The sequence below is a fragment of the Heloderma suspectum genome, chromosome Z, assembly GCF_057233095.1.
Source record: "Heloderma suspectum isolate Gila_16-S chromosome Z, 16-S_ref, whole genome shotgun sequence".
Classification (NCBI taxonomy): Eukaryota; Metazoa; Chordata; class Lepidosauria; order Squamata; family Helodermatidae; genus Heloderma; species Heloderma suspectum.
Window position 1 is genome coordinate 7,423,612 of NC_139476.1, and position 22,140 is coordinate 7,445,751.

Genomic DNA, 22,140 nt, shown 5'->3' on the forward strand with positions numbered 1-22,140 from the left:
ATAAAAAAAAAAAAATACTGGTCCTGTGAACCTGGGTTCCACTACACTGCTGTTAGCTGTACAAGCAGCTTGAATAAAGAACTGAAGTGTGTGCGCCTCTGCAGCCCAACATGACTTTGGGTTACCCCATTATCATTATGTATTCTAATGTATATCGCAATGTCTTTCAATGTCTTTAATATATTTTAATCTCCTTGTAAACTACTTATATACATTTTTAAATACGGGAAGCAGTATATAAATCTATTTCATAAATAAACAAAATAAACTTATACGGCTCCAAGACAGGGAGATTGGACTCTTCAAAATGCAGGAGCATTCACAAGGGGCCAGCGGAGCTGCATTCGCATGTCACACTCTTAACGCGCACTGACCCCATGCTGCACCTACAAATAAGATGCTAAGGGGCTTTTCACTCCAATGACAGCTTTGGGGCAGCCAACACAACACAACCACACCACAAGCAGGCCTCCCCCTACGAGACACCCTCACACCATATCTGACCTGGGGCTTAGCTTTTGCTCTAGAAACCATCAAGCATGCTGAACCCACACTAATAATGGCCAGGGTACATCTGAGTGAATACGCAACTAAGGGCATGCAAGCACAACTCAAGCTAAGCTTTGGGCCACCCCAAATCTCTGTCTCTGTCACACACACACACACACACACACACACAAAACGCACCAGGCCTGCTGCCATTCAAAACCACCACCACCCACCTACATTTCTTCCATGGTATATGATTTTTTAAAATGATACTTGATAACAAATTGTTTTGTTCTTTTAAACACTGTCTTTTGATAAGTTAATATCTATTGTAAGCCACTTTGAGTACAATTTACAGTAGAAAAGCAGCATATAAATGTACTACTTAAATAAAACATTTTGCTTGTTACTTCTTTTTTGCAATAAATAAATTACACATTGACTGGACTGACCACTACTTGTCAAGACCACCTCCACTCCTTGCGAAAAGCCTTCTTGATTTGAAATTTGCGGTAATAACACTACCACCAGCAATAATACTAACAGTAGCAGCAGCAATAACCCTAATCCTAACTACAGCGGCAATGATAACACTAACAGAAATTGCAGTTTGCAGCGATGATGACACTAACATTGATTGCAGCAGCAATAACATTAACATGAATTGCAGCATCCATAAGGCTGGCGCTAACTGCAGCGGCGGTAAGGCTAGCCCTAACTGCAGTGGCGGTAACACTAACGGCAGCAGCGGCAAGGCCAGTGCTAATTGCAATGACGCTAACGCTAAATGCACTGGCGGCAAGGCTAGCGCTAATTGCAATGACGATAACACTAATGGCAGCGGCGGCAAGGCTAGCGCTAACTGCAATGACGCTAACGCTAACTGCAGTGGCGGCAAGGCTAGCGCTAACTGCAATGACGCTAACGCTAACGGCAGCGGCGGCAAGGCCAGCGGGAAGTGCAATGACGCTAACGCTAACGGCAGCGGCGGCAAGGCCAGCGCTAACTGCAAGGACGCTAACGCTAACGGCAGCGGCGGCCAGGCCAGCGCTAACTGCAGCGGCGCTAACACTAACGGCAGCGGCGGCCAGGCCAGCGCTAACTGCAGCGGCGCTAACACTAACGGCAGCGGCGGCCAGGCCAGCGCTAACTGCAGCGGCGCTAACACTAACGGCAGCGGCGGCCAGGCCAGCGCTAACTGCAGCGGCGCTAACACTAACGGCAGCGGCGGCCAGGCCAGCGCTAACTGCAGCGGCGCTAACACTAACGGCAGCGGCGGCCAGGCCAGCGCTAACTGCAGCGGCGCTAACACTAACGGCAGCGGCGGCCAGGCCAGCGCTAACTGCAGCGGCGCTAACACTAACGGCAGCGGCGGCCAGGCCAGCGCTAACTGCAGCGGCGCTAACGGCAGCGGCGGCCAGGCCAGCGCTAAGTGCAATGACGCCAACGCTAAATGCAGCGGCGCTAACACTAATGGCAGCGGCGGCCAGGCCAGCGCTAACTGCAGCGGCGCTAACACTAATGGCAGCGGCAGCCAGGCCAGCGCTAACTGCAGCGGCGCTAACACTAACGGCAGCGGCGGCCAGGCCAGCGCTAACTGCAGCGGCGCTAACACTAATGGCAGCGGCGGCCAGGCCAGCGCTAACTGCAGCGGCGCTAACACTAACGGCAGCGGCGGCCAGGCCAGCGCTAACTGCAGCGGCGCTAACACTAACGGCAGCGGCGGCCAGGCCAGCGCTAACTGCAGCGGCGCTAACACTAACGGCAGCGGCGGCCAGGCCAGCGCTAACTGCAGCGGCGCTAACGGCAGCGGCGGCCAGGCCAGCGCTAAGTGCAATGACGCCAACGCTAAATGCAGCGGCGCTAACACTAATGGCAGCGGCGGCCAGGCCAGCGCTAACTGCAGCGGCGCTAACACTAATGGCAGCGGCGGCCAGGCCAGCGCTAACTGCAGCGGCGCTAACACTAACGGCAGCGGCGGCCAGGCCAGTGCTAACTGCAGCGGCGCTAACACTAATGGCAGCGGCGGCCAGGCCAGCGCTAACTGCAGCGGCGCTAACACTAACGGCAGCGGCGGCCAGGCCAGCGCTAACTGCAGCGGCGCTAACGGCAGCGGCGGCCAGGCCAGCGCTAAGTGCAAGGACGCTAACGCTAACGGCAGCGGCGGCAAGGCCAGCGCTAACTGCAAGGACGCTAACGCTAACGGCAGCGGCGGCCAGGCCAGCGCTAACTGCAAGGACGCTAACGCTAACGGCAGCGGCGGCCAGGCCAGCGCTAACTGCAGCGGCGCTAACGCTAACGGCAGCGGCGGCCAGGCCAGCGCTAACTGCAGCGGCGCTAACGCTAACGGCAGCGGCGGCCAGGCCAGCGCTAACTGCAGCGGCGCTAACGCTAACGGCAGCGGCGGCCAGGCCAGCGCTAACTGCAGCGGCGCTAACGGCAGCGGCGGCCAGGCCAGCGCTAACTGCAGCGGCGCTAACGGCAGCGGCGGCCAGGCCAGCGCTAACTGCAGCGGCGCTAACGCTAACGGCAGCGGCGGCCAGGCCAGCGCTAACTGCAGCGGCGCTAACGCTAACGGCAGCGGCGGCCAGGCCAGCGCTAACTGCAAGGACGCTAACGCTAACGGCAGCGGCGGCCAGGCCAGCGCTAACTGCAGCGGCGCTAACGCTAACGGCAGCGGCGGCCAGGCCAGCGCTAACTGCAGCGGCGCTAACGCTAACGGCAGCGGCGGCCAGGCCAGCGCTAACTGCAGCGGCGCTAACGCTAACGGCAGCGGCGGCCAGGCCAGCGCTAACTGCAGCGGCGCTAACGGCAGCGGCGGCCAGGCCAGCGCTAACTGCAGCGGCGCTAACGCTAACGGCAGCGGCGGCCAGGCCAGCGCTAACTGCAGCGGCGCTAACGCTAACGGCAGCGGCGGCCAGGCCAGCGCTAACTGCAGCGGCGCTAACGCTAACGGCAGCGGCGGCCAGGCCAGCGCTAACTGCAGCGGCGCTAACGCTAACGGCAGCGGCGGCCAGGCCAGCGCTAACTGCAGCGGCGCTAACGCTAACGGCAGCGGCGGCCAGGCCAGCGCTAACTGCAGCGGCGCTAACGCTAACGGCAGCGGCGGCCAGGCCAGCGCTAACTGCAGCGGCGCTAACGCTAACGGCAGCGGCGGCCAGGCCAGCGCTAACTGCAAGGACGCTAACGCTAACGGCAGCGGCGGCCAGGCCAGCGCTAACTGCAGCGGCGCTAACGCTAACGGCAGCGGCGGCCAGGCCAGCGCTAACTGCAGCGGCGCTAACGCTAACGGCAGCGGCGGCCAGGCCAGCGCTAACTGCAGCGGCGCTAACGCTAACGGCAGCGGCGGCCAGGCCAGCGCTAACTGCAGCGGCGCTAACGCTAACGGCAGCGGCGGCCAGGCCAGCGCTAACTGCAGCGGCGCTAACGCTAACGGCAGCGGCGGCCAGGCCAGCGCTAACTGCAGCGGCGCTAACGCTAACGGCAGCGGCGGCCAGGCCAGCGCTAACTGCAGCGGCGCTAACGCTAACGGCAGCGGCGGCCAGGCCACCGCTAACTGCAGCGGCGCTAACGCTAACGGCAGCGGCGGCCAGGCCAGCGCTAACTGCAGCGGCGCTAACGCTAACGGCAGCGGCGGCCAGGCCAGCGCTAACTGCAGCGGCGCTAACGCTAACGGCAGCGGCGGCCAGGCCAGCGCTAACTGCAGCGGCGCTAACGCTAACGGCAGCGGCGGCCAGGCCAGCGCTAACTGCAGCGGCGCTAACGCTAACGGCAGCGGCGGCCAGGCCAGCGCTAACTGCAGCGGTGCTAACGCTAACGGCAGCGGCGGCCAGGCCAGCGCTAACTGCAGCGGTGCTAACGCTAACGGCAGCGGCGGCCAGGCCAGCGCTAACTGCAGCGGCGCTAACGCTAACGGCAGCGGCGGCCAGGCCAGCGCTAACTGCAGCGGCGCTAACGGCAGCGGCGGCCAGGCCAGCGCTAAGTGCAATGACGCCAACGCTAAATGCAGCGGCGGTTACACTAACGGCAGCGGCGGCCAGGCCAGCGCTAAGTGCAATGACGCTAACGCTAACGGCAGCGGCGGCCAGGCCAGCGCTAACTGCAGCGGCGCTAACACTAACGGCAGCGGCGGCCAGGCCAGCGCTAACTGCAGCGGCGCTAACGGCAGCGGCGGCCAGGCCAGCGCTAAGTGCAATGACGCCAACGGTAAATGCAGCGGCGCTAACACTAAAGGCAGCGGCGGCCAGGCCAGCGCTAACTGCAGCGGCGCTAACACTAACGGCAGCGGCGGCCAGGCCAGCGCTAACTGCAGCGGCGCTAACACTAACGGCAGCGGCGGCCAGGCCAGCGCTAACTGCAGCGGCGCTAACACTAACGGCAGCGGCGGCCAGGCCAGCGCTAACTGCAGCGGCGCTAACACTAACGGCAGCGGCGGCCAGGCCAGCGCTAACTGCAGCGGCGCTAACACTAACGGCAGCGGCGGCCAGGCCAGCGCTAACTGCAGCGGCGCTAACACTAACGGCAGCGGCGGCCAGGCCAGCGCTAACTGCAGCGGCGCTAACACTAACGGCAGCGGCGGCCAGGCCAGCGCTAACTGCAGCGGCGCTAACGGCAGCGGCGGCCAGGCCAGCGCTAAGTGCAATGACGCTAACGCTAACGGCAGCGGCGGCAAGGCCAGCGGGAAGTGCAATGACGCTAACACTAACGGCAGCGGCGGCAAGGCCAGCGCTAACTGCAAGGACGCTAACACTAACGGCAGCGGCGGCCAGGCCAGCGCTAACTGCAGCGGCGCTAACACTAACGGCAGCAGCGGCCAGGCCAGCGCTAACTGCAGCGGCGCTAACGCTAACGGCAGCGGCGGCCAGGCCAGCGCTAACTGCAGCGGCGCTAACGGCAGCGGCGGCCAGGCCAGCGCTAAGTGCAATGACGCCAGCGCTAACTGCAGCGGCGCTAACACTAATGGCAGCGGCGGCCAGGCCAGCGCTAACTGCAGCGGCACTAACACTAACGGCAGCGGCGGCCAGGCCAGCGCTAACTGCAGCGGCGCTAACACTAACGGCAGCGGCGGCCAGGCCAGCGCTAACTGCAGCGGCGCTAACACTAACGGCAGCGGCGGCCAGGCCAGCGCTAACTGCAGCGGCGCTAACACTAACGGCAGCGGCGGCCAGGCCAGCGCTAACTGCAGCGGCGCTAACGGCAGCGGCGGCCAGGCCAGCGCTAAGTGCAATGACGCCAACGCTAAATGCAGCGGCGCTAACACTAACGGCAGCGGCGGCCAGGCCAGCGCTAACTGCAGCGGCGCTAACACTAACGGCAGCGGCAGCCAGGCCAGCGCTAACTGCAGCGGCGCTAACGCTAACGGCAGCGGCGGCCAGGCCAGCGCTAACTGCAGCGGCGCTAACACTAACGGCAGCGGCGGCCAGGCCAGCGCTAACTGCAGCGGCGCTAACACTAACGGCAGCGGCGGCCAGGCCAGCGCTAACTGCAGCGGCGCTAACGGCAGCGGCGGCCAGGCCAGCGCTAAGTGCAATGACGCCAACGCTAAATGCAGCGGCGCTAACACTAATGGCAGCGGCGGCCAGGCCAGCGCTAACTGCAGCGGCGCTAACACTAACGGCAGCGGCAGCCAGGCCAGCGCTAACTGCAGCGGCGCTAACACTAACGGCAGCGGCGGCCAGGCCAGCGCTAACTGCAGCGGCGCTAACACTAATGGCAGCGGCGGCCAGGCCAGCGCTAACTGCAGCGGCGCTAACACTAACGGCAGCGGCGGCCAGGCCAGCGCTAACTGCAGCGGCGCTAACACTAACGGCAGCGGCGGCCAGGCCAGCGCTAACTGCAGCGGCGCTAACGGCAGCGGCGGCCAGGCCAGCGCTAAGTGCAATGACGCCAACGCTAAATGCAGCGGCGCTAACACTAATGGCAGCGGCGGCCAGGCCAGCGCTAACTGCAGCGGCGCTAACACTAATGGCAGCGGCGGCCAGGCCAGCGCTAACTGCAGCGGCGCTAACACTAACGGCAGCGGCGGCCAGGCCAGCGCTAACTGCAGCGGCGCTAACACTAATGGCAGCGGCGGCCAGGCCAGCGCTAACTGCAGCGGCGCTAACACTAACGGCAGCGGCGGCCAGGCCAGCGCTAACTGCAGCGGCGCTAACGGCAGCGGCGGCCAGGCCAGCGCTAAGTGCAAGGACGCTAACGCTAACGGCAGCGGCGGCAAGGCCAGCGCTAACTGCAAGGACGCTAACGCTAACGGCAGCGGCGGCCAGGCCAGCGCTAACTGCAGCGGCGCTAACGCTAACGGCAGCGGCGGCCAGGCCAGCGCTAACTGCAGCGGCGCTAACTCTAACGGCAGCGGCGGCCAGGCCAGCGCTAACTGCAGCGGCGCTAACGCTAACGGCAGCGGCGGCCAGGCCAGCGCTAACTGCAGCGGCGCTAACACTAACGGCAGCGGCGGCCAGGCCAGCGCTAACTGCAGCGGCGCTAACGCTAACGGCAGCGGCGGCCAGGCCAGCGCTAACTGCAGCGGCGCTAACGGCAGCGGCGGCCAGGCCAGCGCTAAGTGCAATGACGCCAACGCTAAATGCAGCGGCGCTAACACTAATGGCAGCGGCGGCCAGGCCAGCGCTAACTGCAGCGGCGCTAACACTAACGGCAGCGGCGGCCAGGCCAGCGCTAACTGCAGCGGCGCTAACAATAACGGCAGCGGCGGCCAGGCCAGCGCTAACTGCAGCGGCGCTAACACTAACGGCAGCGGCGGCCAGGCCAGCGCTAACTGCAGCGGCGCTAACAATAACGGCAGCGGCGGCCAGGCCAGCGCTAAGTGCAATGACGCCAACGCTAAATGCAGCGGCGCTAACACTAACGGCAGCGGCGGCCAGGCCAGCGCTAAGTGCAATGACGCCAGCGCTAACTGCAGCGGCGCTAACGCTAACGGCAGCGGCGGCCAGGCCAGCGCTAAGTGCAGCGGCGCTAACATCCCTGGCGGCGGCGGCACTCACCCTTATCGCGGCGGCGGCGACCCCGGCCCGAGCGCCGCCCGTCTCGCGCAGCCTCTGGCGCCTTTTACGGGGGCGCTTGCGCAAGGCCCGCCCCGCGGGGCAGCCAATCCGCGCCGCCTGGGCCGGAGGCAGCGGCAGACGGCGTCGCCGCTCGGCAGGGCCCCGCGTTGTTCACCTCCGCCGCCGCCCTTCGCCCTCGCGGAGGCCTTCCGCGCGCCGCCGCGGGCGCCTCCGGGAGTCGTAGTCCTTCCGAGGGCGGTCCCCGTGGGCCCCGGCGGGGCGCGGGACTTCAGCCCCCAGCGGGCCCCGCGCCAGGCTGCCCGCGCGGACTCCTGCGCGGGAGGGGAGAAGCGCGGGCTTCCCGGGAGGGCCGCGCGGGCGGCCCCGCCTCGCTGCGCGGCTCTGGCGCCTGGAGGGCCGCGGGCGCTGTGGCGGCGGCGGCGTGGCGGCGGGCAGCGCCTCCCCCGCGGGCGGCCGCGGAAACGCGCGGCGGCGCGCAGAGCCGCTGCAGCCCCCGGCGAGGGTCCTGCCCGCCGCTTCCGATCGCCCAGCCGCGGCAGACCCGTAAAGGCCCGCCCGTCGGTGCACGAGATCCGTAAGACTCCCCTGGTCGAGAATCACACCCGTTATTTGTTAATCGCCCGGCTGGCTGGTCACCCAGCCGCAGCAGACCGGTACAGAGCCACTAGTCGATGCACTAGAGCCATTAAAATCCCCTGGTCGATGCATTAGATCCAGAAAAACCTGCCAGCTGATACGCAAGATCCACTAAAATCCCCTGGTCGAGAATTAAATCCGTTATTTTAATATTAAATTCATTAATCGCTCATCTGGCTGGTCACCCAGCCACATGAGATCCATAAAAATGCACTAGTCGATACATTAGATCCATTAATATCCCCGGTCGATAATGATATCCATTATTTTTTACTTTATTAAATTTATTAATCGCCCATCTGGCTGGTCACCCAGCCACATTAGATCCATAAAAATCCACTAGTCAATGCATTAGATCCATTAAAATCCCCTGGTCAATAATTATATCCTTTATTTATTTATTTATTGCATTTATACCCCGCCTTTTTTCCTCTTGCAAGGAACCCAAGGCGGCTTACATTCTCCTCCTCCTCCTCTCCATTTTATCCTCACAACGACAACCCTGTGAGGTGGGTTGGGCTGAGAGTCTGTGACTGGCCCAAAGTCACCCGGTGAGCTTCCATGGCCAAGTGGGGACTAGAACCCGGATCTCCCAGCTCCTAGTCCAACACTCTTGCCACTACACCACGCTGGCTCATTATTTTTTATTTTATTAAATTTGTTAATCACCCATCTGGCTGGTCACCCAGCCACATTAGATCCATAAAAACCCACTAGTTGATGCATTAGATCCATAAAAATCCACTAGTTGGTGCATTAGGTCCATAAAAATCTACTAGTTGATACATTAGATCCATAAAAATCCACTAGTCAATGCATTAGATCCATTAAAATCCCCTGGTCAATAATTATATCCATTATTTTTTACTTTATTAAATTTATTAATCGCCCATCTGGCTGGTCACCCAGCCACATTAGATCCATAAAAACCCACTAGTTGATGCATTAGATCCATAAAAATCCACTAGTTGGTGCATTAGGTCCATAAAAATCTACTAGTTGATACATTAGATCCATAAAAATCCACTAGTCAATGCATTAGATCCATTAAAATCCCCTGGTCAATAATTATATCCATTATTTTTTACTTTATTAAATTTATTAATCGCCCATCTGGCTGGTCACCCAGTCACATTAGATCCATAAAAATCCACTAGTTGATGCATTAGATCCATAAAAATCCACTAGTTGATGCATTAGATCCATAAAAATCCACTAGTTGGTGCATTAGATCCATAAAAATCTACTAGTTGATACATTAGATCCATAAAAATCCACTAGTCAATGCATTAGATCCATTAAAATCCCCTGGTCAATAATTATATCCATTATTTTTTATTGTATTAAATTTGTTAATCACCCATATGGCTGGTCACCCAGCCACATTACATCCATAAAAATCCACTAGTTGATGCATTAGATCCATAAAAATCCACTAGTTGATAATTAGATCCATAAAAATCCACTAGTCGATAGATTAGATCCATTAAAATCCCCTGGTCGATAATTATATCTGTTATTTTTTATTTTATTAAATTTGTTAATCACCTATCTGGCTGGTCACCCAGCTACATATAAAAATCCACTAGCTGATACATTAGATCCATAAAAATCCACTAGTCGATACATCAGATCCATAAAAATCCACTAGTCGATGCATTAGATCCATAAACATCCACTAGTCGATACATCAGATCCATAAAAATCCACTAGTCGATGCATTAGATCCATAAACATCCACTAGTCGATAGATTAGATCCATAAAAATCCCCTGGCCGATAATTAAACCCATTAGATCCATAAAAATCCATTAGTCGATCCATAAAAATCCATTAATCGATAAATCCTATTCTCATATTATCTGAAAGGAAGAAACATCTCTGATTCATGGAGTTCTTGCATTTTTCCATTGAATTCGATGGGCAGCTTTCACTTCCATCCTGCCCGCAGGAAAAAGCAAAAAAAGGTGGGAGGAGTGTCTAAAAGATCTAGGAACTTGTATATCTCCATCATGGTCTATCATATCTCATCTCTATGAGAGAATAAGAAAAGGGAGACTGGTGCCCCCGTGGGACAAACATACCAGAATGCAATCTAAAATAGCTGGAGATTGGGCGGATGGATGGATAGATGGTGTTTTTTAATTGTGCTTTAAAGCTATTTGTTTTTATGATATTTTTAATTACGTTTATTTTAATATTGTTTTTATTACTGTTAGTCACCTTGAGCATCATTTTGTGAAATCAAATAGATGATGATGATGATGGTGATAGTAAGGAAGGGACCTCCCACTAGAGGAAAGAAGGGTGCTCCCCCTCCCGATTTTGGGAAATCTACCCTCATATCTCAGCTCCCCCCTTCAGCAGGGTCTCCTGACTCTCTGTGTAGCATTTTCAGGGCCCTGGGGGAGCTGCCATGGGGCAGAGAAATCTACTGCCATCAGCACAGTTGGTCCAGCATAAATCTGGATCCAACCGAAAGACTAATTTATTGCAGTATAAACTGCTGTGGACTAGCCTCCACTTTAAACAACAAATTGGAATCAATGCTGATTATAAAATAAGCTAATTTCTCCACCTTTGCATCTGGTGTAAGGAGTTGTGCAATCTCTATTTGATCTTCTGCCTCATATGTTTAATATGCCTAGGATTGTTTGTTGTATATGAGTTAATGAATTCCCAAATAGAGTTCATATGGTGCCTACTTGTATAACCAATTCTTGTGTAACCAATAAGCCATCCCCCTTTGGAACAGAACCCGTGTGTGTGTGTGTGTGTGTCTGTTTCTGTGACTGGGACACATCTGCTAAGATACACTACTGTCAAGGCTTAAAGATCCCTTTTCACACACACATTTCAGATCATGTGTAAGCATAGACACGCAACAGGAAAGGGTGCACATTAACCAGAAGGAAATGTATTGGCTAGAATGAAAATGAACCAAGCTTAACATGAGTGTATCAAATCTAGGGTCCCAATGTGGCCCTCTGGGGTTCTCTAATTGGCTGCACCCCATATCCCCAGCTGCACACTGTTTGGGGGTTTCCCAGCTTTTGTGCAATTTTCCCCCCATTCTAAAAGGTTGAAATCTGTCTTCTAAGGCTTAGTTACTGGCAGTAAAAACTTTAAGCCAAAACATGCTGGTGGTGTATAGGTGCTACTTGCAAATGGATACAGACAGGAATAGCTGGTCTGCTTTCACTGAAGTTTAGGTATAAATTCTTTTTCTTCTAGAAAGCTGTACTTTCAGAGAGAGGGAGAGGTTGGTGTAAAGCAGCACAACAGCAAAGCAACACGGAGGCTCTGGATCCACAGTGGATGCAGGTAGTCTTAAGGTAAAATCTACAAGATGGATAGAAAGACTAACAAAGGTATTAAAAACATATCTTAAATATCTGCTGCCCAGACATAAAGCAAGGTTTGACCTTACCGGGATGGGTCTAGACTCCCTTATAATAAACAGGCACCTCCCTCCCTTCCCGTCTCCCATGAGTACATTTTACAGCCAGTGTAAGCCTCAAATTAGCATCTCTTCTGTTTCTTTACAACTATGTAAAATATTTACTTCCTCATGGCTGGGGAGAGGTCCCCTGATGTAATGTCACAATGACATGCTGAGATTCAGTGTCATCTTACACTCTAATAGAGCATTTCCTCTTTTTATGAAAACTTTCAACAGAAGACCAAGAATTCTGGTGATCAATGTGGCAGGTCAGGGCAGGGGTCAGTGGTGGACAGGAACTGAGGTGGGGGGGGGCTTGCTTTGGGGGGGCTTGGGGCAAATTGCCCCAGTTGCCCCCACACACACATACACACACCCCTCTGGGCAGCACCGCAGCCTTGTGGAGTTACCAAGTTGTATGGCTTGTGTATGGCAAATGCCATCAAAGTGGAAATTGAAAAAGGAACAGACTTTAAAGCAAATTGAAGGGACATCATTTTTATAGTTAGTACCCAAACAACCTGCAGAACCGTCAAAAGAAAATTTACAGGCACTGGGTTTTTGCCATCCTAGCTCACTGCAGACAGTGCATTCAAAAAACACAGCCACTGAGCTGAGTTTGGTGCCTCCTTGAGCTCAGCTTGGCACCCCCTGGAGACTGCCCATCTCACCCACCCCTAAGGCCAGCCCTGGTCCTGCCTACATTCCATCCTTTACAGAGTGGCACCCACCTCCATTCTAGATTAGTAGTTAACAACCCATTTTTTCCAGATAATACTGGTTTCCACTGAAACCCCCTGAATTCTACTTAATTATATTTCTTTGCATTCAGATCTAACCACTTCCCTTTTCTTGTACTTTGTTCAGTACTTCTTCTTTTGTCAGTTTCTATACCCAGCTACAGTTAAGCAAAGTATCTTACTGCAAGTAAGTCTTAGGCTAGACGTTTCAACCTTTTAGAATGGGGGAAAAAAACTGTGCAAAAACCAGGAAACCACTGAATGGGGGGAGAGGGGGCATGGCCACCTGGAAAACCCCAGAGGGCTGAATTTGGCCTGCAGTCCTGAAGTTCAGATGCATGTATGCGGATTGTCTTTTCCCACAGTGTGCATGAACTCTAAAGCACCATGCAGTGCCCAGACTGCCATTTTGCACATGCTGCACAAGCTCAAATGTGTGTTTGGAATTTTTTAATTACAATTATCAGGGGATTGTGCTTTTCTAGCATACCTTTAAACAAGAGAACAAACCTTCTGCTGACCCTCCCACCCCCCAGACTTGGCTTTTATTGAACAATCTTTTTCACAGACTACAGCAGTGTCAAATCAGGCAAAACACAGCACACACAAAAGAAGATATCTGCCAGATGTGTGGGCTATTACACTTTTCTGCACTGTTAGCTTTTCTTAAAATTAGTCCCTCCACCACCCCTACCCCTGGAGCTCACCTGTAATATTCCTGAAGACAGTTACCATTGTGGTGAAGATATTAAAAATAATAATTTAAACAAAAACTATAAATGTGAGACCAGTTACAATAAATAAGCATCGTTCTATATTCCTGGCTTGAGAAAAATCTTGTTTGCATCAGTAGAGAAAACAAAAGGTAACTATTAGCTTTTCTACAGGAAGCTTTTATTATGTGCTCATGATTGCTCACTCATAGTAGTTTGCGGTCCTTTACATGTCGTCATTCTCCAGGGCTTCTGCTATTTACAACCATTTCCCTGGCTTTTTTTTTTTAGATAGAGGAAAGTGTGCTATTATTTAGAAATGGCAGAATGAAGCTCTTGTGTATTTGCACAAATCTGCTATATCACAGTGCCGCCTAGTGGTTGTGTAACGAAACATATAGAAAGGCAGAGAAAGAAAACCCCTGGGAAAAAATACGTGTAAATGAGCCGATCTTAATCCCACAAAGAATCCAGAAGCAGAAGCCTTGGTAAAGTGGCAGGTTAAAAGCCTCATGTAGAAAAGCCTCATGGGATATGATAAAACATATGATGGAGAATAGCCATGGGAAATGCATTGGTTCCTTCCCAATGGCCATAGGAATATAATTAATTTCTGAATAGCCATTAAAATGCTTTTAACAGCCTGAGCAAGCCTGTGATAGAGGTTCCATCTGGCAAAGACAGCACAGAAGAAGAATAGGATTGTTTCATTGGCCCTTGGGAGTTGCCTTGCCATGCCTACCCCTGACACCAGCCCTGTAGTTGTAACCCTGTAGTTGTAACTTGCTAGGTATAGCAAGCCCAGCTATAACTGGTGAATCGGGGACAGCCAGTATATTTATTTATTTATTATTAAATTTATTAATCGCCCATCTGGCTGGTCACCCAGCCACTCTGGGCGATGTACAACATACAATAAAAACAGTTTAAAACAATAAAATTCTACAATAAAAACATTTTCTAAAATACCCTAACCCACCCCAAATGCCTGCCTGAACAGCCACGTTTTTAATGCATGACGGAAGCTCATTAAAGAGGGGGCATGACGGAGTTCCCTAGGGAGGGAGTTCCACAGAGTGGGGGCCACCACAGAAAAGGCCCTCTCCCTCGTCCCCACCAGTCTAGCTGTCCTGGCTGATGGGACAGAGAGAAGGCCATCCGAGGCTGATCTTGTTAAGTGGCCTGTCTGGTGCTGCTGGAGGCGCTCCTTAAGATAGGCTGGGCCGGAACCATATAGGGTTTTAAAGGTCAAAACCAACACCTTGAATTTGGCCCGGAAAACAACTGGTAACCAGTGCAACTCCTTCAGCACTGGAGTGATGTGATCTCGCCGGTGGCTGCCTTTAATCAGGCGAGCCGCCGCGTTCTGTACCAGCTGCAGTTTCCGAACCGTCTTCAAGGGTAACCCCACGTAGAGCACATTACAGTAGTCTAAACGAGAGGAGACCAGGGCATGTACTACCGATGGGAGCAGATGGTCGGGAAGGAAGGGGCGCAGCCGCCGTATCAGATGGAGTTGATACAGCGCTGTCCGGCTCACAGCTGACACCTGAGCCTCCATGGACAGCTGGGAGTCCAAAATGACCCCCAGGCTGCAGACCTGGTCTTTCAAGGGTAGCCGTACCCCATTCAACACCAGGTCAACATCCCCCAGCCTCCTCTTGTCTCCCACCAAAAGTACCTCGGTCTTGTCAGGGTTCAGCTTCAGCCTATTCCTCCCCATCCAGCCACTCACCGTCTCCAGACATTTGGACAGGGATTCTATGGCCAACCTTGGTGAAGATTTAAACGAGAGGTAGAGCTGCGTGTCATCCACATATTGATGACACTGCACCCCAAACCTCCTGATGATAGCCCCCAGCGGCTTCACATAGATGTTAAATAGCATCGGGGAGAGGATGGAACCCTGTGGCACCCCACAAGTAAGTGGCCACGGGTCCGAAACCTCCTCTCCCAGTGCTACCCTCTGGTACTTGCTGGAGAGGAAGGACCGGAGCCACCGCAATACGGTGTCCCCAATGCCCAACCCCTCCAGGCGGTCCAGGAGGATACCGTGGTCAACGGTATCAAAAGCCGCTGAGAGGTCGAGGAGAACAAGGAAGGAGCATTCACCCCTATCCAGAGCCCTCCTCATATCATCCACCAAGGCGACCAAGGCCGTTTCTGTCCCATGCCCAGGCCTGAACCCTGACTGAAATGGGTCTAGATAATCAGTTTCTTCCAAGTGTGCCTTCAACTCCACCGCCACCACCCGCTCAATCACCTTGCCCAAAAATGGCAGATTTGAGACTGGGCGAAAGTTGTTCAAAACTTGAGGATCCAAGGAGGGCTTTTTTAAGAGCGGTCTTATCACTGCCTCCTTGAGGGCTGATGGCATCACTCCCTCCTCAAGGGAGGCGTTCACCACCGCCTTGTTCCCCTCACCCAGTCTCTCTCTGCAGCTCGTAATGAGCCAAGATGGGCAAGGATCAAGTAAGCAGGTGGTCGGCCGTACCGATGAAAGCACCTTGTCCACTTCATCAGGAGGAAGAAGCTGGAACCGGTCCCACAAAACCGGTTTGCCACAGGCCGCCTCTTGCTCACTAACTGTATCCACAGTGTGCAGAGTAACACACCTAATCTGATCAATTTTATCTGCAAAGTGCCTTGCCAAGGCCTCACAGGAGGCCTTAGAACGCTCCAGTGGTTCCGGAGCCACAGGACCGACCAAGCTCCGGACCACTTGGAACAGCCTCCTGGGACAGCACTCTGCAGACGCGATGGAGGCAGCATAATAAAGTATATAAATCCCCAGTCTTTCTCCGGCTGAGTTTTTTTAAAGTACTGCCTGTTATGTGCTAGGGTGGCAAAAAGGAAGCATCTGTAACCCTTTTTTCAAGGTTCTACAGGTTGCTAACTACAAAAGCAATCTCCCTTCAATTCGCTTTGAAGTCTGTTTCTTTTTCAGTTTCCACGTCAATGTCATTTGCCATACACAATCCATACAACTTGGTACCTCTGCAAAGCTGCGGTGCTGCCCGGGGGGGTGTGGTGTGGTGGGGGGAAGGGACTGGGAAGGGAGGGGGGCTGCTTATTATAAGGGAGTCTAGACCCATCCCGGTCAGGGAAAGATCTTGCTTTGCATCTGGGCAGCGAGAGAGATGAGGTTGGTCAGGCAGGCCAAGCAGCCCCGGTTGCAAAGTCTGTTGCGAGGAGAGAAGGGACGGGGAAGGCTTCCAGGAGGGATTCTGTGGCAGAGCAGAATCACAGGAAGAACTCCGGGGAAGAGTTCAAGGAGTGAGTGACTGAATGAATGCTGCCTAAGATTTCCAGGCAAGGAGCCACCGGAGAGTCATTTTTGGTGGCCGCTGCCACAGGGAAAGGCGTAGGAGTGGCGTGAGGCCAGGCCGCGAGGGAGGAATCCTTCCTGAGGGAGGAGCGGAGCTTGCCAGCGGCAGGCCACAGCCAGAAGCCCCGCGAGATGCAGCCCCAGCAAGCCAAAAGGAGCTCTGCCAGAATTTTGGGGAGGAACTCGGGAGAAGCGTGGCCCGATCCCGACCCCCTCGTCCCCATGGGGGGGAAAGGAAGCACACCTCTCCTGCTGCTCGAGCCCAGGGCAAGGAGGAGCTGCAGGCGAGAAGGCTCCGACGCAGCCCGTGCGTACAGGAATCCTCACATGCGACCCCCAGCCTTGTGCACGTATGCACGGGTCCCTGCAGGGCCAGCAGCAGGACCCCCAACATCACACCTGCCCCAGGCCCCATAAGCCCTCGGGGTGGCCCTGCAAAGCTGACCACGGGGGTGAGAGGGGGGGGCGGAGGAAGCAAAGGCACTCCTCGCCCAGGGCACCAGTTCTCCTAGGGCCTGTCTGTCACTGCCAGTGCTCCGGTGAGCCACGGGAGGAGAGTCCGAAACTCTGGCTACGCTCAGGATAGGGTCAAAGGGGTTCTTTGGGACCTTAGGCGGGGCGTTCCTGCAATAGGACTGCTTAGATCTCCTCATGTCTTCCATGAGGCTGGACTTTGCTGGGGAATCTGTCTTTGGAGAGGCTTGAATGGGCCGGGGCCTCACAGGTTGCAGCTATGGTGGCCGTCACAGTGGGCTTCTGCACTGCAGTGTTCACCACAGCGTCACGCCAGGAGCATGAAGTGCTCAGCTGTCCCCCACTGAAGGCTGGTGGCTCTGGTGTCAGCAGGGCAGAGAACCTGCTCCGGGTTTCAGGCAGAACTCTAAAGGAGCTATCCAACATGCAGAGCACCTTGGAAGCTCCTGTAGAGTTCTGACTTGTTCTGACTGAAACCCGGAGTAGATTCACCACCCCACTGACATTGGAGACACCAGCCTCCACTGCTGTCCCCCATACAGACTGGTGAATCCACCCTTCTATTTACACTCAGATGTTATCACTCACAGTTTTGGTTTTCTTAATAGATTTACAAAGAGAAGAAAAGGAAAAGACCAAAAAAAAAAAGACAGGGAACTCATTACCCTTTTTTTCCACCCTGTAAAAACACTTTATTTTGCTTGACCCATATGTTTCTTGTGCAATTCACAGCTATCTTTCTATAGGATACATTTTATCCCAAAGTCTTTGTTTTAAATACATTATATTACTTTTAGATTTTGTGTGGGGGGGGGGTTCTCTCCCCCCCATTTAAATAAACATTTGCCCATTCACTTCTTACATATTTTTAAGCAGATGGGTCCCTAATAAGAAGTTCAGGGCATCTTCATTTTTGTTCTTTTTCTTTAAAAAAATAGAAATTACAATTTTACACAACAAGACATTCAATGCATTGCGAACAGAAGCAGTTCATTATTCTAAGTCTAAAAATGCATTTCTTTCTCAGAACTCCTGTCTGTACCTTAACGTGCGTACGCATACGCGCGCAGTATAGTGTTTAACAAGCAAGCGCTTTTTTTGTTCATCCAAAGCATAAAAAACAGGCTGCAATTGTATAAATGTCTCTTTTGCACCAACATTCACAAGAATAAATATATTAACCAACTTTTTTTTCTTTTCATACACAGTGTGAGGGTTCTAGAGGTGATAAATACACATCTAAACTTCCTTTAAAAAATAGATATATAAGTCTATGTTTATATAGATCATCCCTTGGGAAAGAATGATCCCTCACTGTTTTGATTTTGTTTCTCTTTTTGTTTCTTCAGACCCCTAAAATCTCACCCATCTTACTGGGGGGCTTAGCCCCCCCCCCCCCCGTTTTCTTTCTTCACAGAATTTTTTCAATCTATTCTTGTGAGCCATGAGGACTAGAAACTTACACTGGGTTTGTTTTCTAAAACCAAAAGTCAGAATGCAGAGTTCTGTATGAGCGACCACATTTGTGGGCTGTGAGTAGACGGATGTGCTGAGTATTCTTCCCTTCCTCCCTCACTGTTTTATTGCTCAGAATTGGACTTCAGTTTTTGAATTATTGAAAACTCATCATGAATATAGCCATGCTGGATGGGGGATTCTGGGAGTTGTAGTCCAACACATCTGGAGGGTGCCAGGGGTGGGGAAGGTTGAAACGGTAGTGTTTTGAGAGGGTGCTGAAAACTGTCGAGTGGAGATCCGTCCCTGAACCACAGCTCCTAGGATTGTCTGGGGTGAGGGCATGACTGTTAAGCAAGTTTAACCCTCCTATGCCATTTGGGTCACCTGTAAAAATGTGTCCCCAATAATCTGTGCCTTCTGCTTGTATTCTCCGGCAAGACTTGGTATTCAGAGTCACGGTCATCGGGCCAGTTGGACCAAATTATTGGGGGTCTGAAGGACTCCAACATGGTGGAATCCAGGGTGTTGAACCTCTTTCGACCCGAAGCTCAAATTCAATTTTAGAGAAGCTCTTGAAGAGGGCCGCCTTCCAGTGGTAGGTGGAGCTGAAGGCAAAACAGGCCAACATATTAAAAATGCCACCCTATTTCAGCTCAAAGCTCTCCCTGCGAGTAACTAGACTTTGGGAGAGGCATTTCAGCCTTTTAGAATGGGGACAAACACACAAAAGCCAGGAAACAACTAAATGATTGGTGGTTGGGGGGGAAGGGCGTGGCCAGGAGAAAGGGGCGTGGCCATCTAGAGAACCCTGGAGGGGCAGAATGGAACCCCAAATAGGCCAAATTTCTGTACCCTTGGTGAAACGTCCCACTTACCACCACAACAGTAACGATACAGTAGTTAAGCTAAGGAAGTATTGACTAGTCAATATTCTTTTTTTTTAATTCGTACCTCTGGGAGGTTTTGAATACAAGGAAAAAGTGCGCAAGTGAAGGCATTAGGGGTGTGGGGGCCCCACAGGAATTAACACGGGGTCCTAACTCATTAGCAACCCCCAAATACCATCCCTGTAAAGTTTGTGGTCTGTGTACTATCAGCTATTCTTCTTAATACAAAATTCTGATAATTTTTATTCTCTAGATTTTTTTTTTAACATGAAATGGGAGATTGTCAAATACAGCTCATGAGTGCTGTTTTGTTTTTTTAAAATTTTTCAAAAATTGAAGCTAGAACTAAACTGGGATCTCTTTGACCCAGAGAGCAGATTAGTAAAGTGCATTTTACAAGCTTAGGAGAATTACTTCTGTAGCACAGACAGGCCATAACTCAAAAGAAAAGGAATTGGTTTCTGTGGTGACAGAAGGTGCTTCCCTGGCCCTCAAAGTGGATGGAATTGGGGGGGGGGGGGATAAACTCATCCACGTTGTGTCTTGCTCAGGCGATAGCATTGGTTAGTTAACTTCATGGGGGGTGGGGAAGGGTGTGGGTATATTATTTCTCCCCCCCCCCATGAACACTGCAATGCACCCATCTCTATAGTGTTCAAGAATTAAATAATACACACTCATTCTCGGACAGAGAGTCAACAAATTTATCTTCAAGCAACCGTCGCTCCTCTCCTTTGCGTCACCCCACATCGCCTCACCCTGGCGCATCAGGAAATAAAAGAGCTGGCAAAATTATGAGAGGTCTTTTTAAAAGGCACAACCCTACATCAATGAAAAAACGGCAATACTGACTTCTGAAAACGTTGGAGCTTTGTGGTCGGGGAGGTTAGACATGGGCGGGGAACCTGTGGCTGTCCTGATGATGTTGGACTCCAATTCTCACCATGCCTGACTATCGGCCATGCTGACTGAAGCTGACAGCATCCGTCAACAAATAGAGGACCAACAGTTCCCCGTCCCTTGGTCAGGAGGAAGAGAACTGAACCGCAAAAAAGAAAGGAAGACCGTGATCCCCCCCCCTGACCCCACAGCTAAAAATGAGCAACGAGCGGGGTGGTGCAAATGAATGGCCAATTGTCAATGTTGGTAAACAAAATAGAAATAAAATAAATGCTAGCAAATTTGAAAATAACGAAGTTAGGAGTGGTTTTTTTGGAACAAGCAAACGATTGCTCCTCTCCCCTACAGCTGTACAGCATAAATATAATGAACTGAATGACCAGCTGTACAATGCAGGCAGATCCGGAGAGGTCTCGGATGGCACCGCTTCTGTTTGTTTGATCCGAGAGCATGACATTCTGGAACCTTCCGGAACATGAAAGGAGGTGTCGAGATCCCCACACACACTCCGATTGCGCAGTCATGCTCTTCCCTCCCCATGTCAATTTAAGAGGGTTTGGGGGATAGCGGTTACGTTCTGCTCCCCTGCAACTCTCGGGGTGGGGAAACATTGCCTACTTTGAGGGATCAGGTGTGCAGTTGAAGCCAGCATTCCCAAACTACTGATACCTGAGGTGTCTTTGAAACATGAATGGAGGGGGGCTTTCCTGGGGATTCATCCTGTGCTTAAAAGGTTTACTCATAGAGTGCATGAGAACAAGTATGATCCACTCTGCCAGGTTATGTTGCTCTGCCTTTGCCTCGGAAGTGATTGGATCATTCAGTCAGTGACCAAGACCAGGGGTGGGGAAGCTGTGGCCTTCCAGATGTTGCCAGACTACAACTCCCACCATCCCCTGGCTGGGCCAGATGGGAGTTGTCCCCCCCAAAAAAAACTTTTGAGTTACCTTGTTAGCAGCAGTCCTTCTCTGAAAGGAACAAATTGCAGATCCCGCTTCGATTTCTACTCCTTCATTTCTGCTGGAGGGTCCAGCCCTCCTGGTGTGGCTTGTCAGCTACCCTATATACTTGTAAGAAGTTAAAGCGAAAGGCTACCCCCCGCCCCGGCCCCAAAGAAAATGCACTTGTCCGCTGCTCTGGTCTCTCTCCTACAGCCTGCGTCGGATTCTCTCCCAAGTCTGTATTGCCCAGTTTTCATTCCATACGTCCGGCATTGGGTTTAAACCAGGAAAAGGCAAAAGCACATGCAGCGAAAATCTGCAAATGTGCTGAACGAGATGGGCATACATTGCGGTCCGTGGGCAGGAGACAGTCAGCGGTAGGTCCTGTGAGTTTCTGTGGGCATGCTCATGTGGCGGGGGGGGGGGGAGAAAGAGCATGCTCCACTAGAACGCACTTGTGACCAAAGGACAGGAGATGCGACGACAAGGCTACCTACCAGAGTATCTTCTCTACTGAACAGCATTTCACATTCATTTTGCCAACATGGCAAAAGTCGGGGTTTTTGTGGATCCTTCAAAGGTGCGTTTACATTCAATAGCAATTGCAGTCCACGGTGAGGTAAAAGAAGCCCAACCCTGCAAGGTCTTGCAGTTGGTCACTTGGGGGGAGGGGGGGTATCTTTTTATTCTCCGACCCCCATCCTGCTAGCCTCAAAAGTTTTGGTCTGTCTCCAGAGCTGTGCCGCAGATCAAGCCTTAACTCTCCCGGGGGCCGCTGTAGTGGAACTCAGAGCTGAAGACCTCTTTGTAAAGGGGCGGGAAGTTTGTGGCAGTCTCCGGGTGGACAAGGCGGAAAAATTCCAACTTATCCAAGTGAAAGGTGCAGATTGTCTTCATCCAGGGAAGTTTGGAGACGATCTATGGGGAAAGAGGAGGCTGATTTAGAGATCAGGGCAGAAGGCAGCCCCCAACCACTCAGAAGCTACTGAACTGATGCCATCACTGATGATAAGGAGAAGAACAAACAAAAAGTAATCAAGTGGCAACTTTTCCCTTCATTCTCCTATACTGAAGCTTTCTTATGAATGTACCCTCTTATGGTCAGGTGTGCGTTTAA

The 22,140-nt window shown here is 52.8% G+C and overlaps 3 protein-coding genes across 3 annotated transcripts in view; 1 reads left to right on the top strand and 2 right to left on the bottom strand.

The window, feature by feature from the left end:
• Positions 1-7,657, bottom strand: part of SCAMP4 (secretory carrier membrane protein 4) — a 36,321-nt gene extending 28,664 nt beyond the window's left edge. The window contains exon 1 of the mRNA XM_084826426.1: positions 7,485-7,657. The gene's annotated coding sequence lies outside the window, so the exon portion shown is untranslated. The remainder of the gene's footprint in view (positions 1-7,484) is intronic.
• Positions 1,074-19,940, top strand: LOC146333599 (uncharacterized). The gene is made up of 7 exons (XM_084825657.1): positions 1,074-1,532; positions 2,613-2,742; positions 4,499-4,577; positions 7,286-8,079; positions 10,010-10,107; positions 11,375-11,475; positions 18,187-19,940. The coding sequence occupies exons 1-7, from the start codon at positions 1,074-1,076 to the stop codon at positions 18,221-18,223; spliced, it is 1,698 nt and encodes a 565-aa protein (XP_084681783.1). The 3' UTR covers positions 18,224-19,940.
• Positions 19,941-20,002: 62 nt separating this feature from the next.
• The window catches only part of LOC146333600 (nuclear receptor ROR-beta-like), a 49,157-nt gene continuing 47,019 nt past the window's right edge, over positions 20,003-22,140 (bottom strand). Inside the window, exon 10 of the mRNA XM_084826424.1 lies at positions 20,003-21,941. Within this exon, the coding sequence (XP_084682550.1) occupies positions 21,780-21,941 (162 nt within the window). The 3' untranslated portion in view covers positions 20,003-21,779. The remainder of the gene's footprint in view (positions 21,942-22,140) is intronic.

Coding starts and splice junctions, on each gene's coding strand:
- LOC146333599 (XM_084825657.1), top strand. CDS start 1,074: ATGATAACACTAACAGAAATTGCAGTTTGCAGCGATGATGACACTAAC. Junction 8,080..10,009: donor CCCGTCGGTGCACGAGATCC/GTAAGACTCCCC, acceptor ATTATCTGAAAG/GAAGAAACATCTCTGATTCA. Junction 10,108..11,374: donor GCAGGAAAAAGCAAAAAAAG/GTGGGAGGAGTG, acceptor TTTTTCTTCTAG/AAAGCTGTACTTTCAGAGAG.